The sequence below is a fragment of the Carya illinoinensis genome, chromosome 3, assembly GCF_018687715.1.
Source record: "Carya illinoinensis cultivar Pawnee chromosome 3, C.illinoinensisPawnee_v1, whole genome shotgun sequence".
Classification (NCBI taxonomy): domain Eukaryota; kingdom Viridiplantae; phylum Streptophyta; class Magnoliopsida; order Fagales; family Juglandaceae; genus Carya; species Carya illinoinensis.
The window spans coordinates 6130155-6154724 of record NC_056754.1 but is presented as its reverse complement, the minus strand read 5'-3'; the positions used below and the strand labels follow the sequence as shown (position 1 = coordinate 6154724).

The window sequence follows — 24570 nt, the reverse complement described above, 5'->3', positions numbered from 1 at the left end:
TATCTTAAATAAAAATTTTTATTATTATTTAAAATATCTTATTTTATTTCATCTGATCTGTATAACCAAACGAGCTTAATTTCGTAGGATATTGGCTTCATTTGCAAGTTGTAGCTTTGTTCTGCACAGAGAAATATGCTGCGCGCCTCAATTAAACACGTACGGGTCATTATACAGCAGTAGTACTGTAGTATTAGTATACGAAAAAATTTTGAATCTCCCATATAAAGATGTTTTCAGGAATTTTGTATTTAAAATAAGTGAAAAATTTAGTTTGTATTTAAAATAAGTAAAAAATCTAGTTGTAAGTATAACTACACATTAATATATATATTAATTTAATGTGATTGATTAAAAAATAAATTTTATTAAAAATAATACTAATTTAAATTTTAAATATAAAAAAATAATATTGATACGTAAATTAATATACAATTTTATTTATACGTAATAAAATCATAAATAAGTACGCAGCATGAATGAGATCATAATCAGGATCGAACTAAAATTAATGAAGATCGGTTCAATATCAAAAGACTAATGAAGAGTACAAGTACTCCTTCCTGCAGACTCCTGTAATATTACCCCAAAACAAAAGGATGTTTATTTTCTAATGAATAAAGCAAGTACTAATGCAGACTCCCTAGGCACTTGATCTCTTCCGACTCTTGATAGTCCCTTGCCCCAGCTTGCCCCCACCTACCTGCATGCAGATGCAGGCTCCTAAAGCATCAGGAAAAACAAAATAAATGCTGCACATGATGCATGTTTTCCCCTAGCTACTTGAGAGCTCTTTGTATCTGGACCCAAGTTGCATGCACGCTGGACGGTAAGAAGTAGGCACGCTTGAAACTCTTCGATCACACTCGCGCGGCTCACGTAACGAGTTATTTTATCTTAAAATATTTTTATTATATAATATATAGGATTGAGAAGTGGTATGAGGCTTCATATTATATATATATATTTTTTTTAATTTTATATAAAATATAATAAAAAAATTAATTTTTTAAAATTTCAATTCAACTTTTTTAAGTATTAAAATAATAATAACATTAAAAAATAATATTTTAAATTTAATTTTATCTGAAATAAAAAATTCTCATCTCACAATCCAAACATACCCTATCCCTTTTTCTTAACTTGAAATGATCAAGTGATTAGAAGATTAATTATATTTTTTATTTATATATCAATCATCATGTCATACAATAGGGAAATATATATATATATATATATATAATTTATTCCTATTATTTTTTTTTTTAACCTTCCAGCCAATACTAATTAAGTGGCGGCCGCAGTTTAATGACGTAATTTCGATCAAATTAGCTCCAATCTGGAAAAGTAACGAATATGTTTTAGACAATTAAAAAAATAGTACTTATAGAAAAACCATAATTCCGGTCCCAAAACAAAGTACGTACGTAAAATATTATATAAATACGAAATGCAGAGAGCTAGCTTTGGTTGACTATTTATGGAGTAAATATATACTATTATATATTCGGGTATATCATGTAATTTTCGAAATTTGACACCAAATTAAAGCTGGTTACATTTTCTTACGTAGATAAGTACGTACGTAACACGTTTCAAATTAATTGGTTATATATATACGCTTCTTGTGTCCACATTGCAATTCCTAAAATCAACTAGATAATTGATAACGTAATTAATCAAAAAATGCATGCATATCTATTAAGGAAAAAACTATTACTTAGATATATAATAAATTAACGTGATCAGTGGCCCCGTGAAAGAATGAATCCTGATCTCATTATGTGTATATGATGCGGCGAGGCCAAAATATCATCTCCGTGTATATACATATATATATATATATATAATATAAGTTATAATTATAACACTATAAGAAAACTGCTCAGTTATGACAAGTAGTTATTTTTTGTGAAAATAACTATTTTTTTTTAAATTGAGTCTGTTTTGGTTGTAAATAATCATTCTCGTCTCATATAATCTGTCACAAATTATCATTTTTATTATAATGAATTATTTAATTCATATAAGATTATTTTTGCGATCGCATCAAGTTAATCGTGTAAATAATAACTATATAATTACTTATTACCCCCCAAAAATCATGTAAGAAATTATAGTATCAACTGATCATTAAACGATGCTATAATATTATGGAAAAATAATTCTATTTGAAAATTTTTAAACCATGCATATATTATCTACGTGTCATAACTTGATTTTAAAGATAAATTTTAAAATTTAAATATTACAAATTAAATTAATAATGTATAGTGTAAAGACCTTAATTCAGTACCTAGCTAATTAATATTAGCTAACATAAAATTGAAATTTATTGATAGTTTAGAGTGTAAATTAATGCAATTACTATAATTTCGTATATAGTTTATGGTGCACATTAAAAAAGATGCGGTAGTTCGTGCATGAGGTGTAAAATATAATTTTCCTATAAAATAATATTTTAGGATTATTGTAAACGGTTATATTACGAATACTTAAGTTCTAAGTCAAGGCCGGCACCGCCGTGCCCCTGCCAGCCCGGCCAGCCGCTTGCTCTGGCTTATCATGATTCATGGGGAACGATAACATGAATAGCCTGGTTCGTGAAAAACATGGACTGGTACTAGTTCTTGTCGTCGAGAATATTGCTTTCCATATGCAAAGTCTTACTAGCTAGAAAGTAAATATTCCGAGTCATCCACGGAAGCTGTACGTGTTTTGCAATACACGCAGCTAGCTAGCTATATCTGCTTGACTGGATCAGTTCATCTGCATGCATGAATTAGGAAGCTTTCTGAGAAATCAAATCATCATGAAGTTATCTGTATGTGTGGGAGTCATGGAACGTAACTGTGCTTGAAAGAACAATTTCAACATAGATCTCGAATCTGAGAAAAAAACGTGATCCCGCGTTGTACGTATATGTAAGCTGAATCAGATTCTGATGATAATAATTAACTCTGAGAGAGAGAGAGAGAGAGAGAGAGAGAGAGAGCACGTTTTAATATCTAATTCCATCCTTAAAAGTGCTATTTATGTGTATGTTCATCAGTTTTTAGCTGGATACAAGCGAGCAAGCTAGCTTGCTATTTCTTAGATATTCTATTTTTAAAGGAACAATTGATCATCTGTATCTATTAAGCTAGCTGTACGCGGGATGAAAAGGAAATAGGTTAGTACTAATTATTATTGGAAAGATGCTTTCCCGATAAAGCATCCCATAGTGCGTCGATAAAATTTTTTAATTATTTAATGATTAAGAAAATAGTTTTTAAGGATGTTGTGAATTTTGTTTTAAAAAATTAAATATTAAAAAAAGGCATATAAAAATATAAAAAAAATTAAATACACTTATCAGGAATGGATAAAGCATCCAATAGGGACATGGATACTGTCCATATTAGTGCTTGGGTCGGTGTCCTCGACAAGAAGGATTCTATTCTAAGTCTGTAATACACACTATTTGCAAGTTATAATTTGAATATTTATAAGATAATTTAAATTTTATAAATCAAATTATATCACATAAATTGTGAGACTGTAGGCCAGGTCTTAGAATAACAATTCTCTTTCAAAAATCATCTAAAATCTTCTGGTTGCCAAACATTTTTCGTTTACAAATTACATGAATACAATCAAGATTTCTAAAAAGATTGTAGCTAGCTACTATAAATTCTGTGTTTGCCAAATTTTGTCAGGTAAATCAAATTGTAAAACTCTTTTTATTAAAAAAAAAGATGTCTAACATATCACATTTAGTTATATCAATATTGAATTCTATTTTTATTAAACTTTTTTCTAAGCTTATATATCTAGTTGGCTAAAAAGATTAACAATAGGTATCTCAACTTTAAAAAGTAAATAATATATTAATATTGCTAGTGCATTTGCACGACACGCACTACAACAAAAAAACATTTTTTGGGACGAAAATTTTCGTCCCAAAATATATAGATTTCATTCCGAAAGATTTTTTGGGACGAAAAAATTTTGTCCCAAGGTCGTCCCAACATCACTGTCCTAGAAGATATATTGGGACGAAAATTACAATTTCGTCCCAAAATATATCTTTTGGAACGATTTTGAAATTGACCGTTCGATACCGTTCGAACGATGGATGTTTTTGTCACAGTTTAAATTCGTTCCAGAATAGCGTTCGAATGCTTCTCATATAACGTTCGAACGTTAACGTCTCTTTTGAACGGTTATCAAGATACGTTCAAACGCTCAGTAGAAATACGTTCGAACTTTAAATGAGACGATCGAACGGTATAAGAGTTCGAACGGTGATGATCAACGTTCGAACGATATTGTAATGTCATGCGTTTGAACGGTTTTTTGAGCATCTGGTATCGTTCGAACGGTTTGCGCATTGTTGTTTGAACGGTACATTATCGTTTGAACGGCATGCCCATTAATGTTCGAACGTGACTCGGTCGTTCGAACGGATATTATTTTTATTAAAACCAATAATTATAAAAAAACTAAATACACATCCATATTATTTGAAAAACATAAATTAGGAACTGTTTAATTACTCACAAAAGTTTTATAATAAGTGCGAAGAAATAAATAACCATAAAACTAGCATTGTTCATACATAATTAGATAATGTCATAAGCTAGACGTAAAAAACCATCAGTTGGTTGGAGGCCTGTACTGTTGCATAAGCTGTTGCATTTGGAGTTGCATATCTCTCCTGAACTGTGCTTGTTCTTCTTCATGTTGTTTGAGGCGCATCTCCATGTCTCCTTGTCTCGCCAATTGAGCCTCTAACTCTTGTTGTTTTGCAACCAATTCTTCAATTCTACGATTCACATTCTCTTGAGCTATAGAGGCAGACCCGGAAGAAGAGGAAGAGGGAGAAGGTTTTACACAGCGACCCAAACCCCTCAAATATCCTGAACGTTCACCCAGAACTTGTGTAAAAATCTCAACATCTGTATTTGAGGAATTTTGATCTGACGCAGATTCAGCACGCAAGGCAACCATTTTATCCTACACATAAGATAAAGAGTTAATATCATCATAAATATTCAAATATATTTATTTAAAACAAATTATAATACTTACATAATTTTCACGGGCATCAGGATGACTCCACTCTCCATTACGATTAGTATGTGATGCAGCATATAATTTTGTCAGATCATAATTGGCATCTGAATCTTGCTATAATAAAGATTTGTTAAGATATAAAGTCATTATGATTGATATATTCAGTTAACTATATACAAACGAAAGAATAGCAATTCCAATTTTTTAGAGAGGCGGTGGAAAGATCTTGAGCCTGCATGATGAGTAATCTTCAATTTTGATCTATTTGTTTTGTTTATAGAACTTCACTCCTACATAAGAATTGAAAATATTAGAAAGCGAAATTAAAAATAGGACTAAAATAATTAAATTAATTATACCTTATATGATGGATCCTCAAACATGTCACAAAGTTTTTCCCAATCAGAAGGTTGCACATCTTGAAAAGGATGTTGGCGTGCTTCTTCACTATTCTCAAACTTATTATAATGCTCATGACACCTCGCCTTATACTTGCGGAATGCATTACTCATAAGCTCTTCCACAGTTTTACGCTCCTCTCTCCGACCAAAATTTAATTCGAAATCATCCTTACAGAAAAAAGTTTGGACAAAAATATTATCATTTATAATATTCTAACTTTAAAGTAAAATAAAATTATAAGTCCAATTAAATTTCATTTATTAAACATTACCAAACAACGCTTCTTGATAAGGTCCTTAACATCTTGGGGGACTTTCTTCCATGAACTTGTTGCCAAAGGTGCATAAGTTCGTGTAAGAGCACCCACATGCGATGCAAGCCAAGCTGCTGGTTGTCCTTCGCCTCCGGTATGTTCATCAAGAATGTTAACTTTGATCTTACCCACCTTACGATATTTTTCCAACGTCACGCCTCTCGTAGTGCCTCGACCTTGACGAGATTGTACTGTGAAGTCATCATGATATATAACATTATAATCAATTTTCTATTATAATCTTAATTAATAACTTTTATGACTATTAGAATTTTACCTTGTTCTGTAGAGTCAATCTCTAATGGTGAGTCTGAAGGAGAGCTAGGAACAGGTGGAGATGGGTTGCGCACTTCCTTTCTCTTCGGAGGCATAATTTCAAAAAACTGATACAATATTCATTAAGTAAAATAGTGTTCATCATCACGTAATGTGAAAATATAATTCGTCAATCACTATCTGTATCAGTATCATTTGACAATTCAGTCTCATCTTCTGTAGATACTTCAGATGAATCAACACTTTGCTCAAGTGTCGCATCAACAATTTCAGCCTCAATATCTTCTCTATTCAATGGAATCATCTCATACTGGCTCAAATCCACAAACAAATTAAAGATGGGCTGACTCTCTTGGTATGCTTCTTGAGTAGAGGCATCATCTTCTTCTTCATCTTGCCCTTCTGCCTGAGGGATAACATCATATATATTTCTTGGAGCATATTTTTGTACTACTCGCCATTGAGTTCCCAACTTCGGGTCATCTAAGTAGAATACTTGAGATGCTTGAGAAGCTAAAATAAATGGATCATCCTCGTACCATTTTCTTGATGTATTAATACTCAAGAAATATTCATCATCATGGACTCCAGTTCGAGGATTGCTTAAATCCCACCAATCACACTTAAACAGATACACTGCAAGCTCCCCCAAATATTTCATTCCAATTATATCAACAATCACTCCATAGAAATCAATATTTTCTCCATCATGACTTCCCTCAACTAGTACACCACTATTTTGTGTTTTCCTATAATGATCTCGATCTATTGTGTGATACCTACTACCACGAGAAATACATACAGAATATCTTGTAGCCCGTCTCGATGGGCCACGCGCTAATGCATACAATTCATCTGATATATCGTTTGGATTATTGGCATGCATTTGTACAACCTACATATTAAGTAAAACGTCTATTATATCAATAAAAAAACAATCAATATTTTCTATTTGTATTAAATGAAGTGTCGCATATGTAATGTCATTACCCGTTGTTCAAACCATCTCGGAAACTCCTCTTCATGTTTCCGGTCTATATCATTTACTCCTAGTTCCTTGAGCATGTTAATATGATCACTGAAATTGATGATTACCACATGTATTTTATATTATTAGAATTTTACGAAAGTAAATGAGCGAATACTAAATTAAGAAAAGATTAATACTTACTTCAAGTAAATCTCTATTTCAGGGCAATTGTTCAGCACGTACCACTGAGCTTTCTCAAACTCTCTTCCACATAAGTCATAACCACGCACTGCACCAAGTGGACGTACTTGTTGGGAAAACACGGAAAACACATTTCGTTGTTTTGCTCTGTCAACGTCAAAGTTTCTTTCTGGCCAATCAAACCTAGTGTCAACTCCGTGGAAATATTTAGAACAGAAGGTATGCCACTCATCATCAATATATGCTTCTGCAATTGATCCTTCTGGGCGAGCTTTATTACCAACTGTTCGTTTCAACTTTCCAAGAAATCGTTCAATGGGATACATCCATCTATACTGAACTGGTCCTGCAAGTCGAGCCTCACGTGGCAAATGGACGGCCAGGTGAACCATGACATCGAAAAATGACGGTGGGTAAATACTTTCTAGCTTACACAATATGATGGGAATTTCCCGTTCCATTCGATCCAAAGCTTCTACATTTAATGTCCGTGCACATAAGTCTTTGAAAAATAAACCCAACTCAGTCAAAGCCACGCGCACGTCTTTAGTCAAGTACCCACGTATACCAATAGGCAAGATACGCTGCAAAAGGACATGACAATCATGACTTTTTAACCCAGTTATTTTCCAGTCATTTGTTCGCACACACCTTGTCAAATTCGAGGCATAACCATCCGGTAATTTAATTTTCATTATCCACTCATAAAAAGTAGCCCTTTCATTCCTTGACAATGTATACCACCCAATCGGCATATAAACGGACGAACCATTTTCTTGCAACTGCATTTCCGGTCTTATTCCCAACCGCTTCAAATCCTTCCTTGAGTTTAATGTATCCTTCGTTTTTCCTTCGATTGACATCAATGTTCCCAATACGGATTCGCATATATTTTTTTCAATATGCATAACATCAAGACTGTGCCGTAATTTTAACTTTGACCAGTATGGAAGATCAAAAAATATACTTTTCTTAGTCCAATTCAACTCAGATGTAGCTCGTTTTCTCTTTCGTTGTTTTTTACCAAATTCATTACAACCAATATCTACAAATTGTGCAAGTAAATCTTCACCAGACAAATATGGTGGAGGTTGGCCCCATTCAACAGTACCATCAAACATTTGTGAATTTCCCCGCCATCTATGATCACCAGGTAGAAATCGACGATGACCCATGAAACATAATTTTCTCCCGTAAGTGAGCCATTCAGATTTAGTATGTTTGTTACAAGTTGGACATGCCATTTTCCCCTTAGTACTCCAACCTGACAAGTTTCCATATGCTGGAAAATCATTTATTGTCCATAAAACGGCAGCATGCATCTTGAACGACTTGCCTGTTGATGAATCAAATGTGACAACCCCATTCTCCCACAAATCTTTCAATTCTGCAATCAATGGCTGTAAGTGTATGTCTATATAATTTCCCGGCGATCTCGGACCTGGAATGAGCAAACTCATCATGAAATATGGATCTTTCATACACTTCCACGGTGGTAGATTATACGGCATAAGTACGACTGGCCAAGTACTGTGACTAGTACTCATGTTTCCAAACGGATTAAATCCATCTGTTGCCAACCCAAGTCTCACATTACGTGGTTCTTCTGCAAACCATGTATGCTCCTTATCAAATTCCTTCCACACCTAAGAGTCAGCAGGATGTGATAAAATATCATCGTTTCTAACTCTGGCTGATGAGTGCCATATCATGTCTGCAGCTGTTGCACGTGACATATATAATCGTTGTAATCTAGGTGTCAATGGAAAGTGGCGTACTACCTTTTGCGGCACATTTTGTTTGTCAGATGTCCATCTTGACTCGTGGCATATGGGACATTCGTTCAACTGCTCATTCTCTTGCCAAAATAATATGCAGTCATTCTTACATGCATGTATTACGTTGTAATCAAATCCAAGTCCTCGTTTCAATTTTTTTGCTTCATAGAAGTTACGAGGAAGTGTATTATCTGATGGCAGTGCCTCCTTAAACAACTCGAGTAACATATTGACAGCCTTAATTGATAATCGGCACATTGATTTTATGTGTAGCAGTCTTACGGTAAATGACAACTTACTGTGTCTTCTGCATCCTGGATATAGCTCACGTTGTGACTCATTCCACAATCGTGCAAAAGTATTATGACCCCCATCATTTGAACTTGATGTGTCCGTGCCACCTTCATTCATAAACATTCCCGCACCGATGTCACCTAACATTTCTTCCATATCCTCATCATACTCATCTCCAACAACATCTAGTTGTACATCTTCATCGATAGCTTCTTCTTCATGTGGAGCATCGAATGAAGTTGGATATGGTTCCCCGTGTAAGACCCAATCAGTATAACCCTTGTCAATACCTTTTACAAACAGATGCTCTCTCACCAAGTCTATCTTATGAGAGCGCAAATTCCTACATTCTTTACATGGGCATCTAATACGTCCATCACTATCACATGTACCCAATGCAAACTCTAAAAATTTCTTAACACCTTCAGCATATACGTTGTAATTCTGACCCAAACGATCGCTAACTCGCATCCAACTCTTATCCATGCTGACTATCTTCATTATAAACAATCACGTGTGCATCAACAAACAAGCAAGCGCAAATTCAATCAAGGAGTATGCCACCTTATACCGGGTAGTTGGTCCTATCCCATTCGGAATTGTAAGATCATAGTCGCAAACCTATCCTCTATAATCTGTCACGCCCAACAAAATTTCGGCAGCATCTCCCCATAGTTCTCCAAATATGCTCGTCTGGTTGTGTGCACCGACTTATCCATCGTCGATACAACATCACCGAAACTGCATATCAGGAGAACAAGGGATAAATCTGCCAAAATCTTAATGCTGGACGTATAACAGATATAGATCGATAGTTTGCGAGAATGATCTTACAATTCCAAACTGTCCACTCTGGACAATTCAAGAGTTATCAATCTTTCAATTAAGGCGGATTGATAACTCTCGAACGGGTCTAAGGCTAATATTGATGAACAAGCAATATAAGATATACCAATATTTAATATGTATCAAACAAATAATTTAACATCATAAATAATTAAGTTTTGTAACAAATCTTAGATGATTTGTAATTTAATTCATTCTCATTTGATTATTTGAATCTTTTAAGTATTTAAGTATTATTAAATGTAGATTATAATTAATTAATTTTTAATTACACTCCTGCATTTAAAATGATAATTATTTTAACACTGCCCAAGAAATCGTTCAAACGGTGCTCGTCACCGTTCGATCTAATATATTAAGTTCGAACGGAACACGAATACCGTTCGAACCATTCGGAATACCGTTCGAATGGAACACGAATACCGTTCGAACTGATTACTTCCAGAAATCACTCCTTCAACCTCCGAAAACCCCAAAATTTACAGTCCATATTACATCAAAAGATAGCAAACTATATGACGAACTCATGTAAGCAAATGAAAACACTTATATAAAAACTAAAATGAGGTCAAATTTAAGGAGAATACCTGATTTGGAGAGATAAAGCGGAAAATCCACCAAACGGTAAAAACTCTTCACCAAACGGTAAAAACAACCTCTTAATCCGAAAATATAAGAGATTGATAGGAGTTAGTAATATTTGAGGGCTATATTAAAGAATAATGGCGTTGGTTGGAACAAAATGAGCGTGGGAGTGATGCTCGGTCGACTGGAACGAGTGCGAGATTGTGAGGTTCTGTCGTGTAAATGTAGAACAAAAACGTTCGAACGGTGTTTAATGAACGTTCGAACGTCAAATCGACTAGCGGGAAAAATTTCCCCCGCTAATTTAACGTTCGAACGTGAAAATTGGAGTTCGAATGTTTTTATTAAACGTTGGAACGGTTATATTAGACCGTTCAAACGTCAAATCGACTAGCGGGAAAAATTTCCCCCCCTAATTAACGTTCGAACGTTAATATATACGTTCGAACGTATTATTAAACGTTTGAACGTCAATAGTAAACCGTTCAAACGTTTACGTTATATTGTTGCATAAAGTATTTTTTTTGCACTATACATTTAAATATAATAATTTCTAAATGTACTATAGTTTAGAGCCATAGTAATATAACTATATAATATATAATCAAACATATATTATATAGTTTAGTAACATATATAGTATAAAATATCATATTACATCTAATATTATAGTCAAGTACTACATATATTAACCTATTATATATAACATATATATGGTATCATAGCATAGGGTTATATGTATCACATACATATATATATATATATATATAATGTTTATTTCTATAATATTAATAGTAGATATTTAATAATAGAATATCTACTATTAATATATATAGTGTCATCTATACTAGTATATATATGTGATACTAGTTAATATCACATATAATATATATGTTATATAAATACATGAACATAGCTTCATGTATATAGTAGTCTATATTATATTAATTATACTATATAATATAACTTATACCATATACTATATAATATTCAATAGTATAATATATTTTAGTACTAAATATAATATAATATATACTATATATATAAAAAATTATATATATAATACATAGTGTTTAATAATATATAAGTGCATTAAATATATTGCATTTAATATATTTAACAATTAAAATATATTATAATTGAATTAATTATTATATTTAATATAATTAATACCGAATATTGCATTTAAATATTATTTATTATCATGAAAACCGATTAATTAGGGATGGATATTAATATTCAGTTAATGCGTTCGAACGGTATAACTTACCGTTCGAACGGCACTGCATATATAAGCCCATCCCGACGTCATTTTCACGCATTTCCTCCGTTCTAAGCCTCCAAACTGTCGATCTCTGCCGTTGAACGCCGTCTTCGCCGCCGTCAACAGTGCCCACTCGAAGCCCCTACCTCTAACAACCGGTATTTTTCATTTTTAAAGCATTTTACCGTTTAGATTTAGGTTTTTGATAGATTAATTGTTTAAGTTAGGGTAAACCGATTTATACATCAAAATAATCGGTAGATTTGCATAAATCGATGTTAGGAACGTTTATTTAGATTTCTATTGCATTTATTTTGGTGTAAAATCCAGGGAATCGAAGGATTCCATGGATTTCAATGGCCGAGTCGACTCGGCCTGGAATCCCGATCGACACGAATATCGTTCGAACGCTATGCGTAGCGTTCGAACGATATAACTTAACGGTCGAACGGTTTGTCTGAAACCGTTCGACCGTTACAGTAAACGTTCGAATGATTTAGCTTAACGGTCGAACGATTTGTCTTTAACCGTTCGACCGTTACAGTGAACGTTCGAACGGTAATTAATATTATATTTATATTATTAATATTGATATTGAGAAATATATTTATTGTTGATAATCTTGTTCAGAATATCAAATATTATTAAATTGCTGTTTGTTTCAAACTACTGTAAATTGTTCTTTATTGTATTTTTCTTGTTAATGTTATATATCTAGTTTGTAATTATAAATTTCAGGTTGATTATAATGTCTACTTCTAGACCGGCACGTAAGCGACGCAATCTTGGTGAGAGTAGTAGTGGTCCAGTTCGGGAGAGGACAGTTTCACTGGAGCGACCAGTGAAGATTTCTGATTTCCAGAGTCTTCTCTGGGAGGGTCATTCATTGCCCTCAATATTCAGTGATCGTGGTTGGGGACCTATTTTGGATGAACGGGAGGAAGCATGGGAGCCAGTCTCCTACATTGACATTGTTGTTGAGTTCTATAGAAAACTCGGCAGTGCCAGCGCAGATGATTCTGGAGCCTACAGTATCACTGTCCGAGGAGTACCCGTTGTATTTTCACGAGATGGACTTGCTGAGCATCTCGGTATTCCTAGGCTGCCAGATGCATATCCGAATGTGGTGCCTAGAGAGACTGATCCTTCAGTTGAGGCGGAGACAGCTGAGGAGGAGGCATCAGTTTATACTGATGAGGTCGATACCCTTGCTGATCACGAGGTGAGGGATTTGGTTGTCGGTCCAGATGCTCCACCGTATGACGGGACGAAGAGCATCAAACAGGCAGATTTATCTTCTTTCTTTAAGATATTAAATTTGATAATTGCCAATAACATTGACCCTCGGCAGCACAAGACAGAAGTTGGCATTGATCGGACGAAATTTATGATACGGGTCGCTCGTGGCATTCCTATCGACTTGGTGGGGTATATATTCGATAGGATTCGATCAGAATCTCGGTACATTTCGATGGATATACTACCATTCGGAGTCCTGATCACCCGATATCTACTATGTGCTGGTGTTGTGCCAGATGTTGCTAAGCGTAAACGGGAGCCGATGGGACCGATAAACAGCACCACCCTCTCACGCAGCACGGGACACTCGAGACTGCGTTTTCGTGCACATGTTCCAGAACCAGTTGATCCTCACGGAGATGCACAGCCGGGAGATCATGGAGTCTCAACTGCAGCTGCAGAGACATCTACACGGGCCGAGGCATCAGTCCACAGTGTTACTCGTGAGGAGATGGCTGACATAGTGCGTGCAGCGATCAGCGAGCAGACATCAGCAGTGATCGATGCAGTGCGTATGGAGATCCATTATGCTGTGTCTGAGCTTCGTACAGAGTTTGCTGCCATGTCTGCGACTCAGGTCACCATCAGTACTCGACTGACACAAATAGAGGAACGTATAGCTGCAGTCGAGGAAGTGTGCAAAGACTTGGGGTCTTAATTACTTTATGATAACTTTTATTTATTTATTTCCTGTTTTTTGTATGGACAATATTTTGTGTTTTGTAAATTCAGTATTTAAGTTATATGAAATAGTATTGTTTTATATTTTCTAAACTAATTCTTAATTTAGATTATTCATATTATTTAATTAACCAATTTTTTATAATTACTAGTTAATCTAAATATAATTTGGCAAAAAACTTAAAAAATTAAAACTCTGTCACCGTTCGACCGATTAAAATAACGTTTGAACGGTGAATATGCATCGTTCGAACGGTTTATCTATTTCCCTCCAAAATATTTTTGCCTATCGCGCCAATATTACGTTCAAACGGTAAAAATTAAACGTTCGAAGGGTTAATCATTAACGGTCGAACGGTTAACTTATTTGGGACAAAAATTTTCGTCCCTAAGAATACTGTTCGAACGCGTTCGAACGATCTGGCATAACCGTCGTCATTTTGGAACGAAATTCAAATTTCGTTCTAAAATCCCACTTTTTGGGACGATTTCCAATTCGTCCCAAAGTAATTTCGTCCCAAAAAATGTTTTTTGTTGTAGTGACGATACATATATAGTAGTTTGTACATATAATATATTTTGAGATGAGTAATGTTAAGTAAAAATTTCAATAAATAAGGCTAGCTCGTGCAAGTTTTTATAAAAGGAATTTAAAACAAAAAAGGAAGTAGGTCTTACTAGTAAAAAATAGTTTTTTTATAATTGATTGTTAAGATGAGATTCACATTTTATAAAATCTTTCGCGAGAGTTATCTATCTAAAATTTGTATACATTATTTGTCGTATTGCATCATAGCCAACGGCCCACTTTGGTTCCAATAATGGACTTTATTACGCAACTCTAATTTGGACGGAACGACCAAAATCACCGTCAGTAAAAATCCAAAGTCGGCTAAATGCAGATCATTTGGCCTAAAGTTATCAAATCTTAATTATCATATGTATATATATATATATATATCGTTATTCAAGATGACGACGAACTCTCATATCCACATACCGCATGATGATTCGCTAGCTTTCTTTTCCTTGAAGTTTAGTTGACGTAGAGATACAAAACAAACAAAAATCAAACCGATCGAGCAAAAAAGGTGGACTTTCATGAACTGATCAACACGTTAAATATATTATGTCCAACACTGTAATACGCGTGCGCCGTAAAGTCCGTAAGTCGCTCGATCCTCCCTATAATTAAAACATCCCTAGTCCCATAGAATTTTGCTTCACATGAGCTTCTTAGTTCTAAGCTTTGATTGGCGTACGTCCTTAGTTGCGCATTCATCAATGGAAGCAACCAAATTACTATCATTCCCTACGCTCCATTGCCGACCATTTGCTTCCACATCGCCACGCCACAGAAGGCGCGTTAACCTAAGAAGTATTGTGGCAGCTGCAAGCAGAGGAGATCACTGGGGCAGGCTCGTGGACGAGAACATGATTGCGCTCCGGTTGAGGATTAGGGAGATGAAGATCTCAGAGACGAATTACGAGCCACCTTTGAACTGGATGGAGTGGGAGAAGCAATATTTTTTGCGTTGCAACGAGGATATTTCTGAAGCATTAGGGTTGCTGCAAAATTATTTGATGAATACTAGGCCAGGTTTGGCTTTTGGGATGGTTGCACTTGTCTTTTTCAGTGTACTGATATCTTATGGGGTGGCCTTCATTCATGCAATGGAGATAGCTAAGAGGATCTTATCTATCTGGGTTTAATGAATATTAAAAATTAGAGTCTAATCTTCTTTCTTAAAAAATAAAAAAAAAAGGCTCTAAAATTTGTAGAAGTATGAATGGTGTTCAATTGTAATCAAGTATTTTAAAATACGAATACATAGTATTAATTTTTAAATGTCATATCACTAAAAATTTGTGGGTTTTTAATGATTTGAGATTGTGATATGATCGCCATTTATATACATAGCTATTTAATAATTAATCTTATAAAGCACCTATTCATTACAAGAAATCTAAGATTTTTCCAAGGAGCACCTTCATGACAAAAGACCGTATTTTCATGGAAAAAGAACTGTATACACTAATTTTGTTCATGAGAAAAGGTATTTCTTTCCACGAGACCTCTAACTCGTGGGGACTAATGGAATTAACCACAACATATTTTGTAGGTAAAAGTCATCATTTTCGTGGCAAAAACCCTTTTAAATACTATATAACTCGTGATAGATAGACAATTCTCACCAGTACATTTCGTGGTATAATTAATAGCCACCAATTATTTTGTGGGTATTTAGCATGTTTTGCCATGAACTCTTTCGTGGGTATAACTATTACCCACCAAGTGTATTATGGGTAATTAAATGTTTTGCCATGAACTTTTTCGTGGGTATAACTACTACCTATCAAATTTCTTGTGGGTAATTAGCATGTGTTTTCATGAACTACTTCGTGGAAAATAACTATTACCCACCATGTGTCTTCTGGATAATTAAATGTTTTGCTATGATATTAGCTTCGTGGGTATAACTATTATCTACCAAATTTCTTGTGGGTAATTAGCATGTGGTAGCTATGAACTCCAACTGATTTACCCATAAATGTGATTGTGGTAAAAGATTACTTTCCATGATAATGTCATCATATTTACTTAAATGCTATTCCCCACCAAGACCATTCACTAGAAATGTAGAATTTCCCACCACCACAATCCTAGCAAATAATTTTTTCCCATGAAGTTTATTTTCCTTATATTGTTTTGGCAAATAATTATACCACGTTTTTGCCACAATTGCTTGCTCCTAAGGAAAAAAAAAAATACACATTCATCAGAGCAGTTCCCTTCCATAAAGGGTCGTAAATTGGGCTTTACCTAGTTGAGATATATGGCAAAAGTACTCAAAAACACAATCACAACCATATCACATAATTTCCCCTGTTCATATACTGTACATATATATAATTAATTCAGACATATTGTTTCAATGTTCAGATTGCATAATGGAAATACATCAATATTTACTGTGTGGGAAGGAAATGAGAGGATCAACATAATAGTTACAACTATTGTATAGCCCATAAAACAACTATATACTTCTACATATAGTTGGGATGAACTTTGCTCCAGCCTAGAAATAGTGCATAGCTCCATTGCTTTCATCTGCATTCTATCATTCATTTTTTATTATCCAAGGTGATGAGATTACAGCTGTACCAATGCAGCTTTTGTATGGATAGATTTTCAAGTTTTTGAGTGAATGAAAAACACCTGCACAATAGGAACAAAAGAAACAAATTCAGTTTGTGAACAATTAAAGTTTGCATAACATGATGTATTCTCTTGACATGGCCAAAAAAAAATACATTACATTACAACTTACAAACTAATAGTGATTTGAGTAAGATATCCTCACACACCATCTCCCTTAATATACTTGGGCATTTACAATATTAAACTCACAGACAATATATAGTAAAATCCTCCACCAAGCTGGCAAATTTTCTGCAATATGCAGATTATCCAACATGTAAGTGGGGAAAATATGGCCTTTCTTCAATACAGGATTTTCCTAGCAGAAACCTAATATGCAAATCATAGTCAAGTCTGTGTTCATTGGGCACTTATTATTAATATCCAGTAATGTTCTTCCAAATTAGATGGCATATATATATATTGGTTACCAATTATCTCAGTATGCTCAATATAGTTGGAGACAAAAACATCAAGGTTTCTGTATATAGGCCGCTTAACATCAGCAATTGAGCATACACAAAATATTATTTCTCCAAGATGAAGTATGTTTATCAAACAATGGTTTTAGGGATAGCCAATTTCCAACACAAGCTTTATTTTGTGATCTCAATTTGTGTTCAACAAATCAGACATTTCCCACAATGAAGTGAATGAAAGTTTGACTTATAGCTATATAAAATCCTATGGGTCAGTAAGGATTGATCAAATTGCATTTATGAGTGCTAACAATATTTATCAAAACCAAGTAGACTGAATATGTCAAAAACTACATGGACATTTACTTTGGTGATCACATGTTTAACCAACATATGATCCTATCAGCTTGACGATGAATGACAACTTCGAGAACTGCTTACATGAAGGATAAAGTGGACGTCGTGCATCAGCAACCAACTCCTCGAAAGTAAAGTTTGTTTGAGAATTAGAGGTGGATGGTTGATCATCCACGTTTACATCTCCGTCCCTTTGCCAGTGACTTCCCATATACGAGCCATGACAAATGTCATCTAATATCTAGTCCAGATCATCTGGATATTCACTGAAATCAAAGGTCTCATCTTGTTCTTCATCAGACAAAGGAGTGGAAAGGAAAGAATCATCTTCTCCATGGAATATCCAGCATTGATAAGTTGGATCAAACCCTCTAAGGATCAAATGATCTTCGACAGTACGAATGGAGTGGAAAGCTCTATTCCGACATCTTCTACATGGACACCTAATCTGATCAGTGGTTGGAGTGTGTGCTACGGCCATAGCGAGGAATTGTCTAACACCTTCTTCATACTCACGGGAATGCAATCTATCATCAATATGGATCCAAGCCTTATCCATCTTATGTAGCTGACCAGGTAGTAGAAAAAAGTGGAGTTAGGTGCATTGAAGATTGTAGTGGAATAACTAGGTCACGAAACATATTATAGTTACTAGTAAGTTACTCCAAGACTAGTAACGTTTTTGGCACGCAACAAGTTGGAGCTAAATATCCAACATTAACCACGCTACTAGTTAGTTTCAATTTTCAGTATAAGGTCATAGAACAAAGAGGCTAATCATGCCATAGATTAGGCCGACATCCGGCATGGAGGGAAGGGAACATGGGAAGAAGAAGATATCGTAGAACAATAGTCAGGTCTAACACTGCATGAACTAAAATTTAAATAAGTATAATGCTAAGTGCTAGAATTTTGAGGATAAAAGACTTCCAATACTGATAAAACTTTGGGTTGGTAGGACAAAGTGATAGGACACATGTAGCTTCAATAGAGGCTAATCATGCCATAGATTAGGCCAACATCCGGCATGGAGGGAAGGGAACATGGGAAGAAGAAGATATCGTAGAACAATAGTCAGGTCTAACACTGCATGAACTAAAATTTAAATAAGTATAATGCTAAGTGCTGGAATTTTGAGGATAAAAGACTTCCAATACTGATAAAACTTTGGGTTGGTAGGACAAAGTGATAGGACACACGTAGCTTCAATACATAAAGCTACTAAAAAGACAAAGTTGATAAGATGCATTATGACTCTATATGACTGAGCCTATTAGTGGAGAGGACAATTTACAGTACTGAACATGTTGTAAATGAAATTTTGTTTATTGTTTCTTCTGGGCTAATATGTGTAAGTAGAGTATAGGCATTACACCAGCTAACTGTGCACTTCCTATAACACGGATTGCCTATGTGTATGATTATCACCAACCATACACATAGGCCTTTCTATTAATGAGTAAGATTTAATTTGAAATCCTAAATGGATAAACAAATTAAACCATCTTGTTTAACCAATATTCAGTTATACATGAGGGCAGGAAATGATAGTAAACATATGTCCTCCAACTAGATGTCTTCAAATCCACCCAATAAAAAATTAACGATGGCTCTTCAAGATCAAGTCAAGCCAAGAAGAGCACAACAAAGAAATAGAATACATAATATAACATAGGTAACACAAATAAGTTTCATGAAAAAATGCAATGCCAAAGAAGCCCCTCAACCAAAACCTCAAAAGAAAACACAAAAAACTTCCCATGGCTGTTACAACAGGATGTTTAAACAGCCATATATAATTGCTTAATTATATATATATATTATGATTTAAAACAGCTACACATGAAACAAGGAACAAAACAGTTAAACAGATAGGTTGAATTAACAAAACTGATGAGTGAAAAAATCACTCAAAATAAGATACAAGTATGTAAGCATAAACAGATATGAGCAAAGAACTTCCAGTTTTTTGTGGCGGTTATATTATATACTTTCAAAATGTACAAATAATAGTAAAACCATACCATATCATATGCCTAGACTGCAGGGAGGTTTAGTAAACTTGTTTACTCTATTTTTTGAGTACTGGTGTGAAATATACAGGTTGTTGCAGTAGGAATGCACTTGAAAATTGTCACTCAAAATGATAACATAAAACAGATAACTAAAGATACGGATGATTACCTTTTGCCCAATAGTAAGTTGAATACCTCTCCACAGCAGAAAGATGAACACAATCTGAAACCAATATACAGGAGAATTATTTATTTTGGGATTTTCAAGATAAGATAAACATACAGCATATATATAAGGAAGCCATGGACAAGTAAAAATGCTAGGACAACCAGCTCAATAGGTTCAATCATCAGACAGCATGTATGTAACTATATGCAAAAAATGGCCAATGCAGTTTCATTCTTGAAGAAGCATTTTAAGGCTTCTTCAAGAGGATCTTGCGGTAAGAACATGTTTGCTGATTGGGACAAAGTGGACTGATATGGTGAATGTTAGCATATCTCTAGGTATAGATATGCTATTGAAAATGGTTGGGTAACTTAGGTAATTTGACCAAAATATAAATGATTAGGCTTGGTTATGAGTATTTTACCTTTCAAATGAATTTATAGCATCCTGAGTTTTGGTCAGTATAGGCCACCAGTCACTAATTCTCTGTTTGTGATCTTCCTAGGCTTTGAGGAGGGCTCTATCCTTAGGATATACAATTTGTCTCAGATTTTAATGTAAATTATGCGCACATTGATGCGCAGCAATGTTTAGCTTGGGAAATAGCTTGTGCATGCCCCTGCACAATAACTTGAATGTTGGGGATATTTTCATCTTGTTTTGCTGTCAATACAATGTACCAGCATATTTCTAAAGGGAATTAAAATCAACACGAGATACTAGTCAATTGTCAAACTTTATGGTTAACTGGTTTCTGGTACAATAAAGTCACATACCAACAAATTGGCTATGAGTTGAATGAGCTACAGATTATGGTGGAAGGTTTGGTTAGAGCATGAAATAGTAATAATGAAAAGTTTCTGCAGTGTCTCGTATGGTTGAGGAAAAAAGCAGTGTTCTTTATGACATTTTTATTCCAACTTTATCCCGAAGCTGACACTGTGAAGTATCGGGGCTGTTTGTATTAATAAACACACACATTAATAAATTATACAGTTTAAAACAAGGGGTTTCTCTTAAATCATAAATTGTCAATATATACTACTGAGTTTAAATGAGTTAACCTACAGTTTTTCTGATCAAATTAAGCTTTCGGGCGCGACAGAAAACAATTTCACACACACACACACACACACATATATATATATATCGTAAATATGTTCAACTCAGTTCATCATGTATGCGCATATCTATAATATATATGTGACGCCCCCAAATTTCGTTTGGGATCGGACGGACATTTGAAGCGTCAAGACATGCAACACAAGGTTATTTGCCCTCATTCATGACATATAAGATGCAATATTCCTAACATGCATCTAACAATATGCAATATTCGCAGCGGATAAATTTTTTCTTTAGCAATACTATGCACCAAATTGAAAATATCCCAAATGCTTAAAACATACTTCATACATAAAAACCCATTGAACAACTAACATCACAACACAAGTCTAAAATGGTTATGATCCAAAAAGTACTAGAGATGCAACTCAATCGTACAAGTAGTAATTTACGTTAATTACTATATTAACATTGATGTCGCACCGTCGCTTAGTCAACTGTGTCTAGTTGATCAGCTCCTGATTCTCCTTTAGGTCCTGTAACAAGATCTACCATTCGGGGGGAATCGTAGTTGGGACTATCAAAGTGAGATTTGATTACAAATCTTAGTAAGTTAACAAAAAACTTCCACACAAGTTAATGATGCATGGATGATAGTAAAAACATAAATGCATAATCAAATTCATAAGTAATTAAAGCATAACTTGGCGTACAACATAGCATAATTGACATAACTTAAATTGAAACATGAACTGAACTTGACTTGACATGAACTTGATCTGAAACTTGACTTAGCATGAACTTGCTCTGAAACTTGAATTAACATGAACATGATATGAAACTTAACTTATCGTGAACTTGTTCTGAAACTTGACTTAACATGAACGTGATATGAAACTTGACTTAACATGAAAAATACATACTCCACAGTTGTTATGGCCCCATGTATTCTACGTGTAAATACATACTTCACAGTTGTTGTGGCCCCATGTATTCTACACAAACTTGACTTAACATGAAAAATACATACTCCACAGTTGTTGTGGCTCCATGTATTCTACGTGTAAATACATACTCCATAGTTGTTGTGATCTCATGTATTCTACGGAAACTTATTCTTTAACTGCTTAAATACATACTCCACAGTTGTTGTGGCCCCATGTATTCTACGTGTCACAATTGATGTATCTCACGTAGTGTATGCGTCACAATTGCTGTGACCCCATACATAAGTAATCAAGATGAAACGTGACTGGAATACGAAATGACTGAAGCCCTGACGTAACATAACGTGACTTGAATATAACTTGAAATACATGACCAACTTGAGATAGAAACATTTCGTAACATGGCATAACATATAATAGACAACATATTTAACATGACATACTTGCAACAGTGAATATTTCATGACTTGACATACATGTAATAGATGGCATATTTAGCATGACATACTTGTAAGGTACAGTAATACATGACAGAATATATTATGTAACAGATAAAAATTGATGACAGAATAAATTCTGTATAATAGACAATTACGTGATAACTTGGCATAGCATGACATATATGATAACACACATACATACACTGTAGTTCCTTTACTTATCACACATACACAGTAGACTGCTAGTAACTTAAAAGCTAACTTACCTCGATCTCCGCATTTCTTATAAAACCTCAAGCGCGATCATGAGGAACTGTAATTAGTGATTCTAAAAGTTAGCACTAAATCACTAATAACTTGAAATATGGAAAATACTAACTTAAAGAATAAAATTTCCATTTTACTCTCTACAAAAGTCACCAAAATTTACATGCCTCATGTAAATTTTATCCTCAACTCAAATATCAATTTAGAAAAATTTAAAACTAATCACAACTATTAAAACTCCATAGGGCCGAAATTCCCATATGCTATTTCCATTGATTTTTATTTTCAACTTGTTTTGATCAACCTTTTGATCTATGACTTATAAATATGTGATCTTCAAACCAAATCATCACATGGTTTAAAAAGATGTCCTAAAACATATATAAGCTTCTAATTCAAGATCACATGGTTAAAAATTAACCAAAACATAAATTTAACCAAGAACATCCACACTTTGGCTTATTTGAATATCTCTTTGCATAAAATTTCATATCTTTGAAACTAACATCAAATATCTTCAAAATAATAATATAACATATATATAAGATACTTAGGATCCTTCAATAAAATTATCAAAGTCATTGGAATAGATTTAGACCACCAAAGAGTTAAACTTTCTCAAAACAGAAACTATTTTTCCTCTTCCAGTTTCTAAGTTTCTAAATCTAAGAAAATCTTTTATCAAAACCTTTAATCATGCAAAAATCCTCAACCAATAATCATATACACATGTTAACAATACTCTATAAAAATTTCGGACCCATATCTATCCATTAGCTTGGTCAAAAACTCCAAACTATAACATATTCTCCAGTTTATCTCCCAGAATGACCTTTCTATAGTTTACATAATATTTGACAAACCAAATGATATTCAAATGGGACAAATAAGATATCCACGTAAACTAGACTAAAAAAGGAACAACTTATATGAATGAGACTTTATGATAAAATACTTACAAAAGCTTCGAAATGGGCGTGCAAAAGAACTCCTTAAAGCTGTCCGAGAGAAAGTGTTTTGTATTCTTTCAATGGAAAGTGTAAATGAAGATAATTTCGTGGGGAGGGGTGGTTGGAGATACTTATGGATGAGATATGGAAGAGATGAGGCTGGAATGAGAGTTAAGAGTAGGACTCTCTTACCCGAAATGAGAGTTAAGTGTTGGACTCTCTTACCCGAAGTGAGAGTGGAGTGTAAGCTCTCACCTAATAATATCTACAAAAATCAACTCAAGATATTTTTACCCAATAATATCCACGAAATTAACTTAAAATATTTTTATCCAATAATATCCACAAAATTAGTTTAAAATATTTTTATCCAATAATATCTACAAAAATTAGTTCAAAATATTTTTATCCAATAATATCTACAGTTTTGAGCAGACATTTCGTCCGAAAATATGAAAAAGTGTTATTGCGCCATAAGACCTTAAATAACCCTCCGAGTCTAATGGCACAAACCATAATACATTTTGACACTTCTAACTATCTCCCAATAATCAAAAACACACTTTGGATACCATAGTAAATAATAACACTAACTATGTGGTTAGACTAAAACATATATGATTAATGGATTTGTGAAAACTTATAGAATCTTCACGAGATTCCTAAAATCAATAGAAATTTTACAATTGAATTTCTAGCGGGCTGTTACAATCTTCCCTCCTAAAAAAAAAAGATTTCGTCCTCGAAATCGAAATAAGTAAGAAATAACAAG

At 34.1% G+C, this 24570-nt stretch overlaps 1 protein-coding gene across 1 annotated transcript; it reads left to right on the top strand.

Moving 5' to 3' along the window:
* The first annotated feature begins 15251 nt into the window (after positions 1 to 15251).
* On the top strand, positions 15252 to 15680 carry LOC122302567. Its single transcript, XM_043113878.1, has one exon. The coding sequence runs from the start codon at positions 15252 to 15254 to the stop codon at positions 15678 to 15680; it is 429 nt and encodes a 142-aa protein (XP_042969812.1).
* Positions 15681 to 24570: the final 8890 nt, after the last annotated feature.

What these genes read in the sequence shown, in the direction of transcription:
- LOC122302567 (XM_043113878.1), top strand. Translation starts at nt 15,252, where the DNA reads ATGGAAGCAACCAAATTACTATCATTCCCTACGCTCCATTGCCGACCA.